This window comes from Gallinula chloropus (assembly GCF_964237585.1).
Source record: "Gallinula chloropus genome assembly, chromosome: 23".
NCBI classification, from domain to species: domain Eukaryota; kingdom Metazoa; phylum Chordata; class Aves; order Gruiformes; family Rallidae; genus Gallinula; species Gallinula chloropus.
In genome coordinates, this window is record NC_140108.1 from 338,770 (window position 1) to 354,333 (window position 15,564).

The following is a 15,564-nucleotide window of genomic DNA, read 5'->3' on the forward strand; positions in this document are numbered from 1 at the left end:
TGTATATCTAGAGGACATCTAGAAATATAGCCCAAAAATCTCTTTTTCTGACTTCCTTTTTCTTCTAAGCAACCAGCTCAGCTGGGACTGCCCGTACCAGTAACCTGACTCAAATCCATAGGAATTTGTTATGACGACTCACTGGTTTTCAAGCCAGCCCGTTATCAGTGTATTAACAACAACCATGCAGCAAACAGAGATAAGCATGTGAAAAACAAACTACTCCCTGCAATAGGCCACTGAAAATATGTTCCCCAAGCTGAATAAAAAAAATACAAGTCTTTTAAAACTACGAAAAAGATAAAGAAAGCTTTGTTTCTCTGATGACATTTGTGGTGGCTTTCAGAATCGGCTCCAAGTAGGAGGTTGGTTTATTCTTTTTTTCCTTTTACTGGAGGCCAGGTGCTGGTCAGGGGATCAGGACCATGCTGGCTGCTCAGGGAGCTCCTTTTTTCCCCCCCACCACATCCCCCACAGAAGAGACACCAGCCCAGCACCCCCCCAGGGCCAGCACCACAGCAGACAGGACAGAATATCCTGTAGCTCTGGGACAGCCCGATGCTGCACGAGCCTTCGCATAGCCTGTTCTCCCTGTTTCACCCTTCCAGGAGGTGTCAGAGCCCCTGTGCACCACCAGTCAGTCCTCAAGCCTATTGTGGGCAACTCTGAGGCCAAGCTGTTTCATTTTGCAGCCATTGAAGCCCACTGTTCCTTTGTTTTGGTGTCTGCAAAATCAAGTTAATAATAATCACTTATAAGATTGGCTCAACTGAGGGGCAGAACTATTTTGACCCAGGCAGAAACATCTGGCATGGAGAAGGAAGCTTCGTTTGCTGTAAGCTCTGCATACCCTCCGAGCAGCAGGTACTTTTGTTTTGCCAACTCCTTGCTCCAAACTTCCTGAAATGTAACTTGCTTTAACAATTTCAACAAGCACAGCAGCTCTGAGTGGCGAGCAGCACGGTGCCCACCAGGCACAGCGCATCACGCTGCAGGCACAGTGGCACTGAGACACACTGGAGTATATAAGTTGTGAGAAAGGACATAGGGAGGTGTCAGTGTTTTCACTATGTCTTACAGCCCCCTTGTCCCCTGGGATCTTCCTGGCTATGGTGCAACATGGGACACAATCACAGACTATCCTGAGCTGGAAGGGACCCATAAGGCCCATTGAGTCCAGCTCCTGGCTCCACACAGGCCCAGCCAAGTCAGACCATGGGGCTGAGGGCATCGTCCAGACACTTCTTGCCCTCAGCCCAGCTCGGGGCTGTGACCCCTTCCCTGGGGAGCCTGTGCCAGTGCCCAACCCTCCTCTCAGCACAGAACCTCTTCCTGACACCCAGCCTAACCCTCCCCTGTCACAGCTTCATGCCGTTCCCTCCAGTTCTATCCCAGGTCCCCAAAGAGAGGAGAGAGATCAGCGCTGCCCCTTCGGTCCCCTCGTCAGGAATCCACAGACCCCGTGAGGTCTCCCCTCAGCCTCCTCTTCTCCAGGCTGAACAACCCCAGGGACTTCAGCCTCTCCTCATAAGCCTTCATCTGTAAACCCTTCCCCATCCTCAGTGCCTCCTCTGGACACTCTCCAGTAGCTTTGTGTCCCTCTTGTCCTGTGGTGCCCAAACCTGCACCCAGTGTCGAGGTGAGGCCGCCCCAGCGCAGGGCAGAGCGGGACGTTCCCCTCCCTGGCCCGGGTTAAGCACATGTACAGGAGACTATGTAACATAATTACATTGCTCAAGGAATCAGGCCATCAGGAAACAAGGAATAGCAGAAACACAAATAAGTTTAATTACCTGGAACTGACTTTCCACACAACAAGCAGCAAAGCCCAATGGGCAGAGCAGCACAGACACGGAGCTTGTACCCAGATGGACGAGCTGGATAATTCCCTGGGCTCACAGCAATTCTGCTCCAGGGTCGCTCTCTGTAGCTGTTTTGCTGGGAACTGGTTTTGGATCAAGCCTTATGGAATGATACAGCAAAAACACTCAGATGTATCAGCTGGATCTTAGCCCTCAACCCACACCCCTTGGGACTCGGCAGTGTTTTCTTACTCTCCTCCATCAGTGTCTCTACCCTGCCCTGCTTTTGCTTTCCAAAGCTTTGATGGCACTGCACCTCCAAACACAGCCTCCTCATCTCATACAGCTTCATGTCTTTTATCTCTTTGAAAGCCAAAGCAAGGTACAGCTATTTCAAGAGCCTTGTGTTTGGGCTCTGTAGGAACATCTTCTTTTGGACAGTCTCATCTTCCCACAGCCATTGCATCAGTCAGGACAATAAAGGACAAAGACAATACCCCAGCATTGCTCAGCTGATTTCCCACTGAAAACACTGATGGCCTGATATGTTCTAGTAAAATATTTCCATTCTTTCCTAACAGAATTTGGGCAGCTTTAAAATATCTCCTTACACCTTTCTCAGCCAGCTACATCAAAGTCCCACGTTCCATAAAATAGGATAAAGCCACAATAAAGGCAAATACCTTGCCAAGTGCCTTTCATTCCACTTCCCTTTTAACAACACAGGGCCATTAACACTGCCTCAAAGCCCTCCAAAGAAAGGAAGGATAACTAATTCCTCTTTGCAGCCACAAATCTAATCATAGGCATGTTTTCAGTTCATTATTTTGCTGTCATAAAAAAAAATATACGATGGTTGCTTTCAATTTGAGGGAATTACTATATCCTCACACTTTGCTGTTCACAAACATTAATTGACAAAACCCAATTTGTCCGTCAGGAGCGCAGAGGAACACTCCCCATAATTTAATCAGGAGCAAATCCGTTGGCAAGTGGTTACTACACAGATGCTGTAATAATTGAGTCTCTCTATCGAGATGACAGGGAACAATTTCTCTTTAATTTATGCAAAGAAAAATATTTTCAGTAGTTTCTCTCTGTTTGCTGCTGTTGGGCTGTGGGTGGGTTGTGTCAGATTCTTGATGGCACGTGGCTTTTTGGAAAAGCTTTCCCTCTGAGTCTGAAGAATAAACCCCTCCTGCTGTGTGTCACATCTACAGGTGTGGGTATCCATACATAATTCTCTCCACTTCTCCTTCCTGCAGTGGCTGGTCCAGCTGGGAGCACATTAACCACATTCCCAGTCCACCCAGTAAAAGGGACTGTCTCACAGGGCAGAGGTGATGCAGGGTGACCTGGCCACAGTGTGGGTGGGAAGCAGATCTGCAGCACTGCTGTCTGCTCACTCCCAGCTGCTGATGCCTGTTTAACCAGATCCCAGAAGTCTGGAGTTCTGCTTTGGGAAGGACAGCACCAGATCCATCACTGGGAATAGGGAGTTCCTTGCAGCCCAAGCCCAGCATTCCCCACTTCTTTAATACCCAGGCACACTACTCCTGTTTTGGAAATCACTGTGCTCCTCTTCCAAACAGGTTCAGTTTATTACCCTTGGGACACTATTTGGCCATTAGAAAGAGCCAAGCTCTGCTGTAAGGGACCCCTGAACCACCATCTCAGCCACACACCACAAATTCCATGAGCTTTTCATGTTTGGAAAAACAACAACAACAAAAAAAAAAAAAAACCAAACCCCAAAACCAAACCACAAACCAACCAGGAAACCACTCACAATTTAGAAACCTTCTATTCTGTTTTATATATATATATATATATATATATATATATATGTTCTATGCATGTAAAAAAAAAATATATATATATGTTCTATGCATGTAAAAAATAGAACATATATATATAACATATGTAAACATATGTAAACATATATGTAAAAATATGTATATTTTTACATATACATGTGTGTGTGTGTATATATATGTATATATATATAAAATAGAACATATATAGTAGGTATTTCTCATGCACTTCACAGTAATACTGCTAAGGCATTAGTCAGTCATCATCTTCAGCACCCCTGCCCTTCAGAGCCCTGGGCAACACTGCTTCCCAAGCAAGCAGCATCAGCACAATATTTCTGTGATTAAAAGGAGAACGTTGTAAGCAATAAAAGGTATAAACAGCAAGTGAACTCCATCCACAGAGCCCTGATTGCTGTGTTGCTCCCCGGGAGCACAGCGCTACCTAACGAAGTGAAGAGAGATAACTGTCACTTTTTTTTATCCCATGTAACAGCTCATCCCACTGGGTGGAAAAGAAAAATATTAGTGATCTTCCCATTTCATTTCTGGGGCCCCTTAATCTATCCAGCTCAGGCAGGAGCGTGTCATCTGTCAGGGAGGATTTTTACTTATTCCTTTTCTGGGGAGAGGTAAATGACTTTTCCTCCTAGTGCTGGAGCTGGCCCCAGAGAGAGAACGGAATTATCCTGATCTCCCCAAAGACACACACCTCTGAGAGCTTTGGGAGTAGTTTGTTTCTGATCCTATTTTTCTGAGATGATGGGAAAATGTATCTTAGTTTTCATAGGAACAGTTCCCGCACTGAGGAGCACCACGCTACTTAGCATGACAACACCATGCATGGGAAAGCTAAAGGAGGGAAGGTTTAGATTAGATATTAGGGGGAAGTTTTTTACAGAAAGAGTGGTGAGGGGCTGGAACAGGCTGCCCAGAGAGGTAGTGGATTCCCCGTCCCTGGAGGTGTTCAAGGCCAGGTTGGATGGGGCCCTGGGCAGCCTTGTGTAGATCCAGGCCTGGAGGGTGGTCTCCCTGCCTGTGGCAGGGGGCTTGGAGCTCTATGATCCTTGTGGTCCCTTCCAACCCAGACCATTCTATGATTCTATGAAGTTGGGGGATCTCACCTACCCCTTCCCAAGCACTGGAGCGATGAGCAGAGAGATTTATCCCAGTTACTTCCAAGCCGCTGCAGCCAGTGGTGACACCAGGACATAAACCCAGCTGATCGCTGCACCCTGAGGGAACAAACCTTCAAGGGCAGGCAGGTTAAAAGACAAAAAGGAGCATTTCTCCCCTTGCCATTGACTAGCTGGGAAATAACAGCCAGGCTCTAGTTTTGTAGTGCTGTGGTAAATCATTTCTTGGTCCAGATTTTGGCGGCGCTGGCCAGGAGTCCCTCAGCCTCAGGGACCTGCACCATGTATCGCCAGGGTATCACCCAGGAGGACCATGCTCCTGGGGATTGCTGACCTCATCCCACTTCATACCTGTTCCTGCACCCCATTCCCCCACACCAAGGAGAGCTGCTCTCACACAGACCTCACCGGCAGCACGCTGAGACTGTCGCGATCACCTTTGGAAACCAAGCCTGCTACACACAGACACACACATTGTCTTCTCTCAGGAGAGCCAATGAAACAACTTGTTACCATGAAAAATTCATCAGTGATTAATGTATGTGGGAAACCCAATGCTCTGAGTACCAAGGAATGCGCCTCCAGCCCCAATTCCTCTTGGTCTCAAACCACCCCATCCAAGCAAACCTGGAGCTGTTTTTCTCTTGTTGTCCATGGGAGGAGAGAGGAGCTGTCACAAAAGCTTTGCTCAGACACTCTCATCGCTGGAGCTCTGCACTGTGTGAAACACAGAGCCACAGCTTCGATGTGAACCCATGAAATCATCTTGGGCTGCCCGTACGTGGCAGAGGAATGAGAGGGACGCGGCTCCTTGGGCACCTTGTGGGCGCTGTTAAGCTCAGCTTTTGGAGAGAAGGTGAAACCACATCACCTGTGCTCCACTTCAGCTCCATGGAGAAGGTTTGAAACCAGGTCCTGTTTAATTAATTAATGAAAAAAAAAATGCACAAGGGACTAATGGCCAAAAAAAATATCTAAGAGCACAGATGGTGAACGTTCATCTCCTCAGCCTTGTTTTGAAAGGTCAGAGATTTCCTTCAGCATCTTACAAGGGGCTGAGATTTCCCCATAAATTCTTCTTCAGTTGCTTGGTGCACACTTCACACCACCAGTGATACTGGTAACGTTCTCCTAACAAGGGTCTTGGCCATAAAGGAGTTAGTTACTAGGCAGAGAAACGTCCTGTACAGAAACACAGTCACAGAGAAGCATTTACCTTTGGGTTTATTTTATAAACCCCCTCCCTGCTCTTTCTGTGCCCCTGCTCCTTCATTAAGCTGTTGGTGCTGGGTTTTCATCAGTCCTGACGTGGGCACCAGGGAATTTTTCTGCACTGCCCTTAACTCAGCACCTCACAGCCACGTAAAAGCAAATCAGGGAACCTACAGTGTCCAGTGCAACAGAGAGGGGCATTTCCTTATGGGAACGTTCAAGGACGTGTCCAGTGGTCAAAGTAGTTACAGAAAACTTGGCTGCCTCCTCCAGTGAAAAAACAAAACAAAACATTAGTGTCCATAGAAGATGACCCAAGAACTTTGCATCAGGCTCGTAACTATCTGCTTGGTACCCAAAGCAAACTCACACCCATTTGTGGAGTGACCAGAGAGGGATACAAGATTCAGTCAAGCCCATGAGATGGGCTGGTTCAGCCTGGAGAAGAGAAGGCTGTGGGGGGACCTCATTGCAGCCTTCCAGACCCTGAAGGGAGCAGAGGAACAGGAGGGGAATCAGCTTGTTAAAGGGCAGAGACTGGCAGGACAAGGGGGATGGAGTGAAGCTGGAGGAGGGAAGGTTTAAATTAGATATTAGGGGGAAGTTCTTTACAGAGACTGGTGAGGGGCTGGAACAGGCTGCCCAGAGAGGGGGTGGGTGCCCCATCCCTGGGGGTGTTCAAGGCCAAGTTGGATGGGGCCCTGGGCAACCTTGTGTAGCTCCAGGCCTGGAGGTTGGTGTCCCTGCCTGTGGCAGGGGGTTGGAGCTCTGTGACCCTTGGGGTCCCTTCCAACCCAGACCAGTCTGGGATTCTATGGAATATTACCCAGCATACATAAGAGTTTCAGTGCAACATCTTACAGTCTGGATGATTTTCAGATTACTTTAGCTTTCTTGTTCATTCTGGTCACATCTTGAACCAAGTTCCTTATTTCATAGCCAATGGAAAATTACCTGGCAAGATATGAAAATAAAAATTGGGAGCCTAACAAATCAGCAGCTCCTGTCAGCCAAAGAATTAATGGAAAATGGCAATTAATCTAATGGAGCAGTGAGTCAGCAAATGACACAGCGACAAGTCCAGAAAACTGCATCCTGCCAAGCAAGTTGTGTGGAATTTGCCTGAGTATAAAGTAATTTCTCTGCTAAGCCTTATTCTTCAAGGGAGCCTTCAGCTTTCCTGGAGATCAGGTCTCGCTCTGTATATTCAGTATTTAATGGGAGGTCAGGGGTGAAATCCCCTCCAAATTCTCAGTCTCTCTCATCCAAGTTCACAAGGGCCAACTGTAAAACTTTCAGGATTTTAGGAGGGATTTTTTTTAAATTCAGAAACTGTCAAATGGAAAAACCCTACAGCCTTTAATTTTGGTTTTAGAATAGAATTATAGCAAGAAACAGTGCCAGATTCAAATTCATGCTTCAAACGAGACAGATCCCCCAGCATCACCTGGCAGACGTCCTGTCTTCCACATTTAGGACTGGGGCATGAAGCCAGCCCCTCCCTCAATTACTCCTTTTGCAAATCACCAGCCTTATAGTTAGGTTGGACCAGATGAAACTACCTGAAGGAAGGTTGTAGAGAGGTGGGTGATGGTCTCTTCAGCCAGGGAACAGGAGATGGGACAAGGGGCAATGGGCTCAAGCTGCCCCAGGGCAGGGGCAGAGCAGATGGGAGGGAAAAGCTCTTCCCTGAAAGAGTTGTGGGGCCTGGAACAGGCTGCCCAGGGAGGGGCTGAGTCACCCCCTGTGTGTGTTTAAAAAAAGGGTACTTAGGGATATGATTTAGCTTAGGATGGGAATGGTTGGACTTGATGATCTTAAAGGTCTTTTCCAAGCTTGTGGTTCTGTGAAAAGCTAAGCCTTATAGTTAGATTGGCTCAACCTGCATGGCTCAGCTGTGAAATGAAAACCTGATTCTCCAAGTAACCCAAAATAGGAATTACAGCCCCTCTCTTGAAATTACACTTGGCTGAGAGGTGACTGTGAGCCCAGGAGACACTGATAGATCTTTTGGGCACTGGGTAAATGGTAAGGCTTGCAATTGTAAAGATTTACTGTCTGAGGAAAGCAGAACTTTGTCAGCATGGTCCAAACCAGGGAGATACACCAGCTGCAGCCTTCTGATGGGCAGGATTCCTTGTGCTCAGTGCAAATAGAAGGTGCCTGCAAGGAACACATCCCAGCAACCAAAGTCATTGAGGCATGGCAAGCCTGGTAAGGGCAGCAGCAGCCCAGTGGGATAGAATAGGGAGATAGAAAAGCAATTTTCAGAAGAGCATCCTATTTAAACAGGGCTTCAGAGGGTAAATCAAGCTCAAGTACTTGTGCAAAGGGCAAACCAGCTTCAGAGCAGGGCTCCCACAGGACAGCATACTCCTCAGACTAGCATGGTGATTACCACAGGGTATTATGCAAGTCTGCAGGAGTGATTCATGAATAACCAGCCAATTCTACAGAATCAGCTGCACAGAGAACTTTGCAAGTCTCCCACCAGACACACAGCCAGCAGAAGGTCACTTCTGAGGCGCTGGTTGTTTTCCCAAGGAAGACACTGAGGAGCAGTGGCAGGCACAGGGACACACACACAGGGGTGCTGTGCTCTCCGTGCCTGGGATGGGTATTGCTGCTCAAACCTGGGCAAGCAGAGCCTGGCTCTTCTTGCAGGTGCTCTGGAGGAAAAGAGTCCTTCTAGTGAGGGCAGAAGCTATGGAAAACGTGAGATCTTTCCAGGTGGTTCATGAAAATTGTGCTGTTCAGCCTGTGATTTATTTAGAGCTTGGCATTTCTCCAGGCACATAGTTTGACATTTAACTAAGGCCAGGACCTTTATCATTCAAGTACATCACAGCGTTATGAGAAAAGCCCAAATGTCACTAATGAGAGCTGTGTGGCACTGGGTGTCCACAAACCTCCTTGGGAGCTCTGGTCTGTGTGGGGCAGAACTGGCCTCCACAGACCGACTCAAAGCTGTTCCTGCAACAGAATCACAGAGGGCAAGATGTGGTTTTACAGGTTATGAAGAACCTCACACAGCTGTGTGTGGTGTAGAGCCTCCTCCAGCTCCATCCCAAGTAGCATTCAATGGATTAGGTCACAGTTAACTGGAGGTTGGTGTCCCAAACCTGTGTCTGCTCAGACAGAGCACTGTGACAGCTTGGGCAGCCAAGTTTTGTATGGCCCTATAAACAACAGGCACATCCCCAAACACATCAACTGAAGCTCTGCTCTCAGGTACGCCCAGGATACGTTGCCATTGTCATAAGAACAGAAAGCTTGCACAGATGTAAGTCACACAGAGTCTGTTCCTTTGCTTGAGATGTCAGTGAGGTTCAGGGCAGCCACCCTTACATTGCACTTCACCTTGTACCTGAGAAGACAACTAGAACACCCTACAGAAATGGCCCATCAGAAGGAAGAAGGCCATAATGTTGAGTTGCTGAGACAGGATTCAGAAGCCCTAGACTCGCAGGCTTCCTCCCTGGCACTTCTCTGTGAGAAAGGGAAAGGAAAAGCAAACAAACTGAAATTACCACCTGTTTTTTCTCACCTGGTTGGTCTTACTCCTTTGGAAAAGAAATTGCTCACACCAGACCCAGGGCTCGCTCGCACACGTCCTCTTTGTGTAACATCTGGCATCATGGCTGCACAGCCTTGGGCTGATCCCAGCCCACATCACACAACAGATTAATACCAAACCTTCTCAAAAAACTGCCTGGCATTTCAGTGGAGGATGATCACAGGCTTGATTAGCTGAGTAATCAGCTAACGACTCACTCTCTGAGCTCAACCTGTGGAAGTGCTCAGAGAGACACAACAGAAGTTGCAGAGAGATCTGCAGGGAAACACTGATAGTGATATTTTGGGTCTCACCAGGTAAATAGAAACACTCTAACCCAAACATCAATTGCTACAGGATTGGCTAAGGAGAAGAGAGAGAAGCAAGGTGAGAGAAAGAGGGCATGGAGCGCTTTGGAGGGACATGCACTGTCACAGACAGTAACGAGGAAATGCCCATAGGGCTGAGCAAAACCAGGGTTTCTCCTCAGACATAACCAAACACACCCATTCTCACAGCTACCTGTAAGCAGGGGTAGGAATTGAGGGTAGGAACCATGTAACATTCACGATGCCAATCTGTTAGTCTTGGGAACTCAGGTATGAAGGAGGATGCTAGTGCACAGCTCTGGGTGATCAGTGGAGCGGCGCTGCAGAGCATCTGTGCAGAGCACACCAGGAAAAGCAAGAGGCAAACATGGATCACGTGGGTGTAGGGGTGTTATGTGCTCCCTCCTTAGCACCAGAAGGTGTGGGCAGCAGATAATCAGGCCCATCTGTAGAGGTGGTACAAATGAGTGAAGGCAGCTGGGAAGAGGAATGGAGCTTCCAGGTGCTACAGCAACACAAGCATCCAGCAAAAGCAAAGGTAAAAAAACCCAAATGCTTTGTCCTTCACCAAACTGAATGCTAAAGCAGAGCTCCACACACCTGGAGATGCTCTCTCTCACAACAAACAGTCACCCTCCAATCACCCTCCACTTCAAACACAGGTATTTGAAATTGGAAAAGATTGCTACATGTGTTGTGGATACATCCAAACGTAATGGTAACTCCCACTGCCAGGTGGGGAGCAGCTTGTTCCCATCCACATGAACCCAACATGACCCCATCATCCCAACCCCTGCCTCCTATCTGTAACTACAGGACACAAGCCTTTCAGTGCTTTGGGGAGAAGCTGAGGCAGGTGTGCAAATGCATCAGGGGTCATTCCAACTTCCCCTCTGGAAAACATGGGGTTTGGGGACAAACGTGGGAGAGGGGACAGACAGGGAAGAACTTAAGGACATTGCAAACCAGGAAGTGAGGTGCAGGATGTTGAGATGCAACACACATAGATGCCTCTTACCTGCTTCCATCAGCTGGCACTGCTGCCCGAAAACTTGCGAGAAGGTAACAGGGCCTGTCGCAGAGCTGGAGGTCACTGGAGAGGAGTCCATAGCTCTCTTCGGGTCCTTTGTGTTAGTCATGGGCAGAGCTCAGCAGCTGTGAGAAGCCTCCTGTCCCCCCCAGGTCCTCAGCAGGCAAGAGGAGACCCCCACTGAGCACGGTCCCTCTCCCAGAGCCCAGAGGATGCTCTGTTGTCCCTTATCAAGGGAGAGGAACAGCCTGCATGTTTTCAGTTGAGCATCGTTGGTATTTTCATGAAGTCCTGTCTCTGACCCTGCCAGGAGTTTTGTGGTGTGTCCTAGGCAGGTCTGGAGGCCTCAGGCGCAAATTAGCATCAGGTGATGAGGATTGAGCCCTTCAGGGTGTCTGCCACAGTCACAGCAGTCCTCTTCTCCTTGAGGAACAGAGATGTCCAAACCCAGCAGCCACCGTGTCCATCAGCTCAGGCACATCTCCGCCCTGGGTAACACAAGGAGTTTCCCCCCCCCCCCGCCCCCCACCGTAGGAGGAACTGGGCTCCGCCGGGATGCCGAACCTCTGTCCTTCCAGCCTTGGCCGGCTGTCTGTCCCTCCGCCGAGGACACTCAAGATGCTGAAGTACCAGAAAGATCTCTGCCCCTCCCCAGGGTTTGGAGCCCGAGCTTCACGTTAAGAGGCTAGGGGATGCTTCCAGATGATGAAGGCGGCGGAGGAGCCCCCGCACCTGCCGCCCTGTGCCCAAGATGGTACCTGCGGCCGCGGGGCTGCGCGGCTCCCTGCCCCTCCGGCCCCCCTGCCAGGCGCCGGCAGCAGCCGCGGCACCCGGGCTCCGCTCCCGGGGCCCCGCCAGCTCCCGGCATGAGCCCCCTCCGCGCTTTACTCCTTCCTTAGAGCCCTCTCTCCCCTTCCCCCAGCAAAACAGGCGAGGGGGAGGAGACTGGAGCCACCGTTAAATAACATCTCCCCGGCCCTGCTGCAGTGTCCCTCCCTCTGCCCCTGCCCTGATGCAGCGGCTGCTCCCGGGAGCGCTTCTGGAGGCGCTGGAAGTGCAAACTCAGCCAGGCAGCGCAGAGCCGCCGGCCTTAACCCCCTCACGCCTGTTTCCTGGGGTGGGAGAGGGAGAAGGACGGCGGGGGCTGGTACCCGGACCCGCCGCGGTGATGCCCGCGACTCTGGGGGCAAACACCGGCCTGGGCTGTGGGCGTGGAGGGGGGTCCAGGAGTTAAACTCCCAGGGAAGTCTGACACAGCTGAATCATCTTCGTTTTAAAGACTCTTCTCTGCTGACGCAAAGGATGCCGAGTCCAGGAGTGCTGCGAGGTTCTGTCCTCTGTGAGGCACCGGGGGGAGGGAGGGAGGGAAGGAAGGAAGGAAGGGAGGAAGGGAGGGAGGGAGGGAGGGAGGGAGGGAGGAAGGAAGGGAGGGAGGGAGGGAGGGTACCCCAGCTTGGAAAGCCCATGTGTCACCCAGGTGGAAATATAAACCTGCCACAAAGCCCAGGGTACAGCGTGTGACCTGCAAGTAGCTCAAAGCTCAGTGAGGGGGGGGGTTAGCCCCTTCCTGAGGTGGGGACAGTGAGAGCCACTTGCCTGGGGACATCTGGAGAGATTTTAGGAGTTGAAGTCGCTGCTCCTGGTCTGTGCTGCAGGAGCAGGGCTCACCTGGCAATACTGCTGCCCAGAAGACCCCAGTTTCATCATCTTACTGCATCTACTCCCTCTCCCTGCTAGTCCAGAGAAACTGGCAGATTTAGCATGGTAACAGCTGCTAAAGTGTGAAAGCTCTCACCTCCCATGGGATTTCTCCTTCCTAGAACGATTCAAAGGGGTTTAGGGCAAAACCAGCCATGGCAGAACACAACCCAAACAGAGAGATCTTTGCACCTTCCTTTCACTAAAGACACGGGAACAATTTCTGTCCTTGGAAGAAGATGGAGATTTAACCTGACCTTCTTCTCTATCAAACCAATGAAAGCAAAAATTGGCCCATTTAGCCCAGATGTCTTCAACACCCAGGGATTTATTCTGGTGGCTGTTTTCTTCCTTTCTGGCTCTGGTGCCTGTTTCCTCTCTCTGCCCATGCCCAGCTGCCCAGAGCAAACTGTCACTTGGGCAAAGCCTGCTGATATTTGAAGCCTAAGAGAACATGTTCTCAAACTATGCTAAATGCCAGGAAAAGCTGATATGAAAAGCAGGGGGGTTAAATAATGAAGGGAAGAGCAAAGGGACCAGAGTCAGTTCTACCTCCAGCATCACCTCATGCATCACGTACGTGTACCAGGAAACCCTACCAGAGCTTTTTGGCAGCTTATCTGCAAATCCACTGAGAACCTGAAACCATCTCTGAAGTATTAAAGAAGAATTTTTTTTTTTTAAATATGCAAGATGCTACCTGGAAGTCCCTTTCCCCTGTTTCCTTAAGGAAATTCTTCCAGCCCTTACAGATTTCAGGGATTTTAGTGTTGTTGAACATTTTAAAAGACGTTTTGCCTCCTTACAGGTTCCATGATGCATTAGGAACATGCACTGAAGGCTCTTGATAAGCAAAAAAGAAAACTGTTTCATGTCAGGAACATCTTTCAGTCCTGTCACCTTTCAGGTAGGAGTTACTGCTGGATGTTTTCCATTTCTAAGCTGGACTTCAGCAGGCAGTGAGAGAGTGACTTCAGGCACTGCTAGGACCATTCCCTTGGCAAGGAAAGCTTTGATCCCTGGTGTTCCCAGAGCTGCTGGTGGGCTGCCTGGGAAGGTTTTGGGCCAGGGACACCTTTCAGTGCTGGTACCTTTGATGTCTTGTTGGACATTTTCCTGTTCTGAAGGTGGGTCCTGGCAGACCCAGAGAGAGCTGCCCAAAAATTCTCTGCAGACCCTAAGGGCTCCATCACTGGCAGGATGGACGCCCTGGTCATAGGAGAGCTTCACAGCAAGGGAACAGAGGAAGCAGGGAGGTGTTGAAGCTGGTGTGCCGTTGGATTTCTGGAGCATGCCCTGTAGCTACAGTGCTGGGGAGATGGCAGGGTCAGCACCACCTCCTGCTCTCAGGAGCAGGGTGTGATGGGTGTATACGGGGCAGTGTGTACAGCACAGCGTGCCGCGGTGGTTATACAACACACTGCTCAGCCACGCTTCATTTAACACCACTGCTCACACTTTGCAGCCCTTAGATCAAGTCAGTTCGTGCCCTAAAAATCAGGCCTGGAATGTTTATGGAATTCTTGGTGCCTGTGCCATGCACTGAGTGTTTCTACAACTCCCGCTGCACGTGCAGCGATGCGCTTCGGGTTTGGCATGGGAGGCAGCAATGAAACAGATTTCTCCTTCCTTCAGATTACATCTCCATCGATTCTTGGCTGAAAGAGAAATTCATTTGGTTGGGTTTTATTCTTTTCAGAAAATAGAAGTTTGAATGCCACAGAAGAAACTGATGTGAGTGGTGCAGAGAGGAAAAGCCCTGCTCCGAAAGGCTTCAGGAATCCTCTGGGTGGTTTGTCCAAAGTAAGCCTGATGTATGACTTAATTAATGTATAAATAACCTTGGAGAAAAGAAATCCCAACTATGAAAGGACTCTAACCAGTCGGTGCTAGGCACAAAGAGAAGCAGAAACTCAGATACGGACATTATCTAGTAAGACAGAGTACTAAAGGAAACAGTCTGGATACTTCACTTCTCAAGGTTAAATTAAGATGCCTTTCTATTTCCATACACCCTGGGTAAACCTGACTCACTGCAGTGCATCAAGAGACCATGGAAGGAAGCTCAGGGGGACCATCAGTCAGGCATTCCGGCTGTAGGGAGATTCAGTGTACAGGAGAGTAAATACAGGGGGTAGGTGACAGGATGTGAGTACAAGAACGAGCAATATGGTTTATAGTACAACCTGTCTGATGTCACACTGGTCCCCAAACAGGCTGTTCCCCAGAGGTTCAGCTGACAGGGCGAGGAGGAGCTCAGCCTGGGGAGCACACCTCTTGCCCAGCTCATTGGTGCTGGCAAAGGCAGGCAGAAAAGGAACAGGAAAAAGAAAGAAACCCGCCCCCGTGATGAAGTCAAGGTGACCCAAAACTTAGCAGAGCAGTGGAAAGCTGGAGGGAGGGAGGGGGGGAGGGTGTATTTGCATTAGCATCTCATATCTAAGATAATATTTCCAGAGCAGTCTAATCTTTAACAACTGCCTCTTCTTCTCCCAAGGCAGCTGCAGAGCAAGTCGTAAAACAAATGCAGTGCAGCTCGACATTCTCTCCTGCCCCCGAGCACCTGTCTGTCTGTCCCCCTCCTTTTCTTCACTGGAGAATAAATGACAATTGTTCACGATCAGTGGGCCAGAACGTGCTTCCCTGTCAACATCCCAGGCGAGCTCATCCCTAGGCTGAGAGGAACGCCTCTCGCCTCAGCAGGCACGGCGCTATTTCTGGACGCCCTTGTGGGACAGGGCTGGGAGCATCCGCCGTTCACTTCGCTGCCAGTCATCAGCCACAAGCCATGACCTTGGGTTGATGGGAGCCAACGACCCAGAGGTGAAAGGCTCCGCTGCTCATCGTCCAGGAAAATGTTACTCAGCAGAGCTTGACCTGCATTTCTATTTCTGCTCGTCTCCCAGAGCTGAGCTGGCTCACAATGTGAGCGAGACGGCGAGCTGCTGGGGATCTGGGGTGGGATGTGTTCGTGTCCTCCGTGTCCA

The 15,564-nt window shown here is 49.7% G+C and overlaps 1 protein-coding gene across 1 annotated transcript in view; it reads right to left on the reverse strand.

The window, feature by feature from the left end:
• KAZN (kazrin, periplakin interacting protein) overlaps positions 1-10,988 on the reverse strand; it is a gene marked incomplete at its 5' end in the record, with an annotated part of 232,238 nt that extends 221,250 nt beyond the window's left edge. Inside the window, one exon of the mRNA XM_084274665.1 lies at positions 10,868-10,988. Within this exon, the coding sequence (XP_084130791.1) occupies positions 10,868-10,988 (121 nt within the window). The remainder of the gene's footprint in view (positions 1-10,867) is intronic.
• Between the last annotated feature and the right edge of the window lie 4,576 nt (positions 10,989-15,564).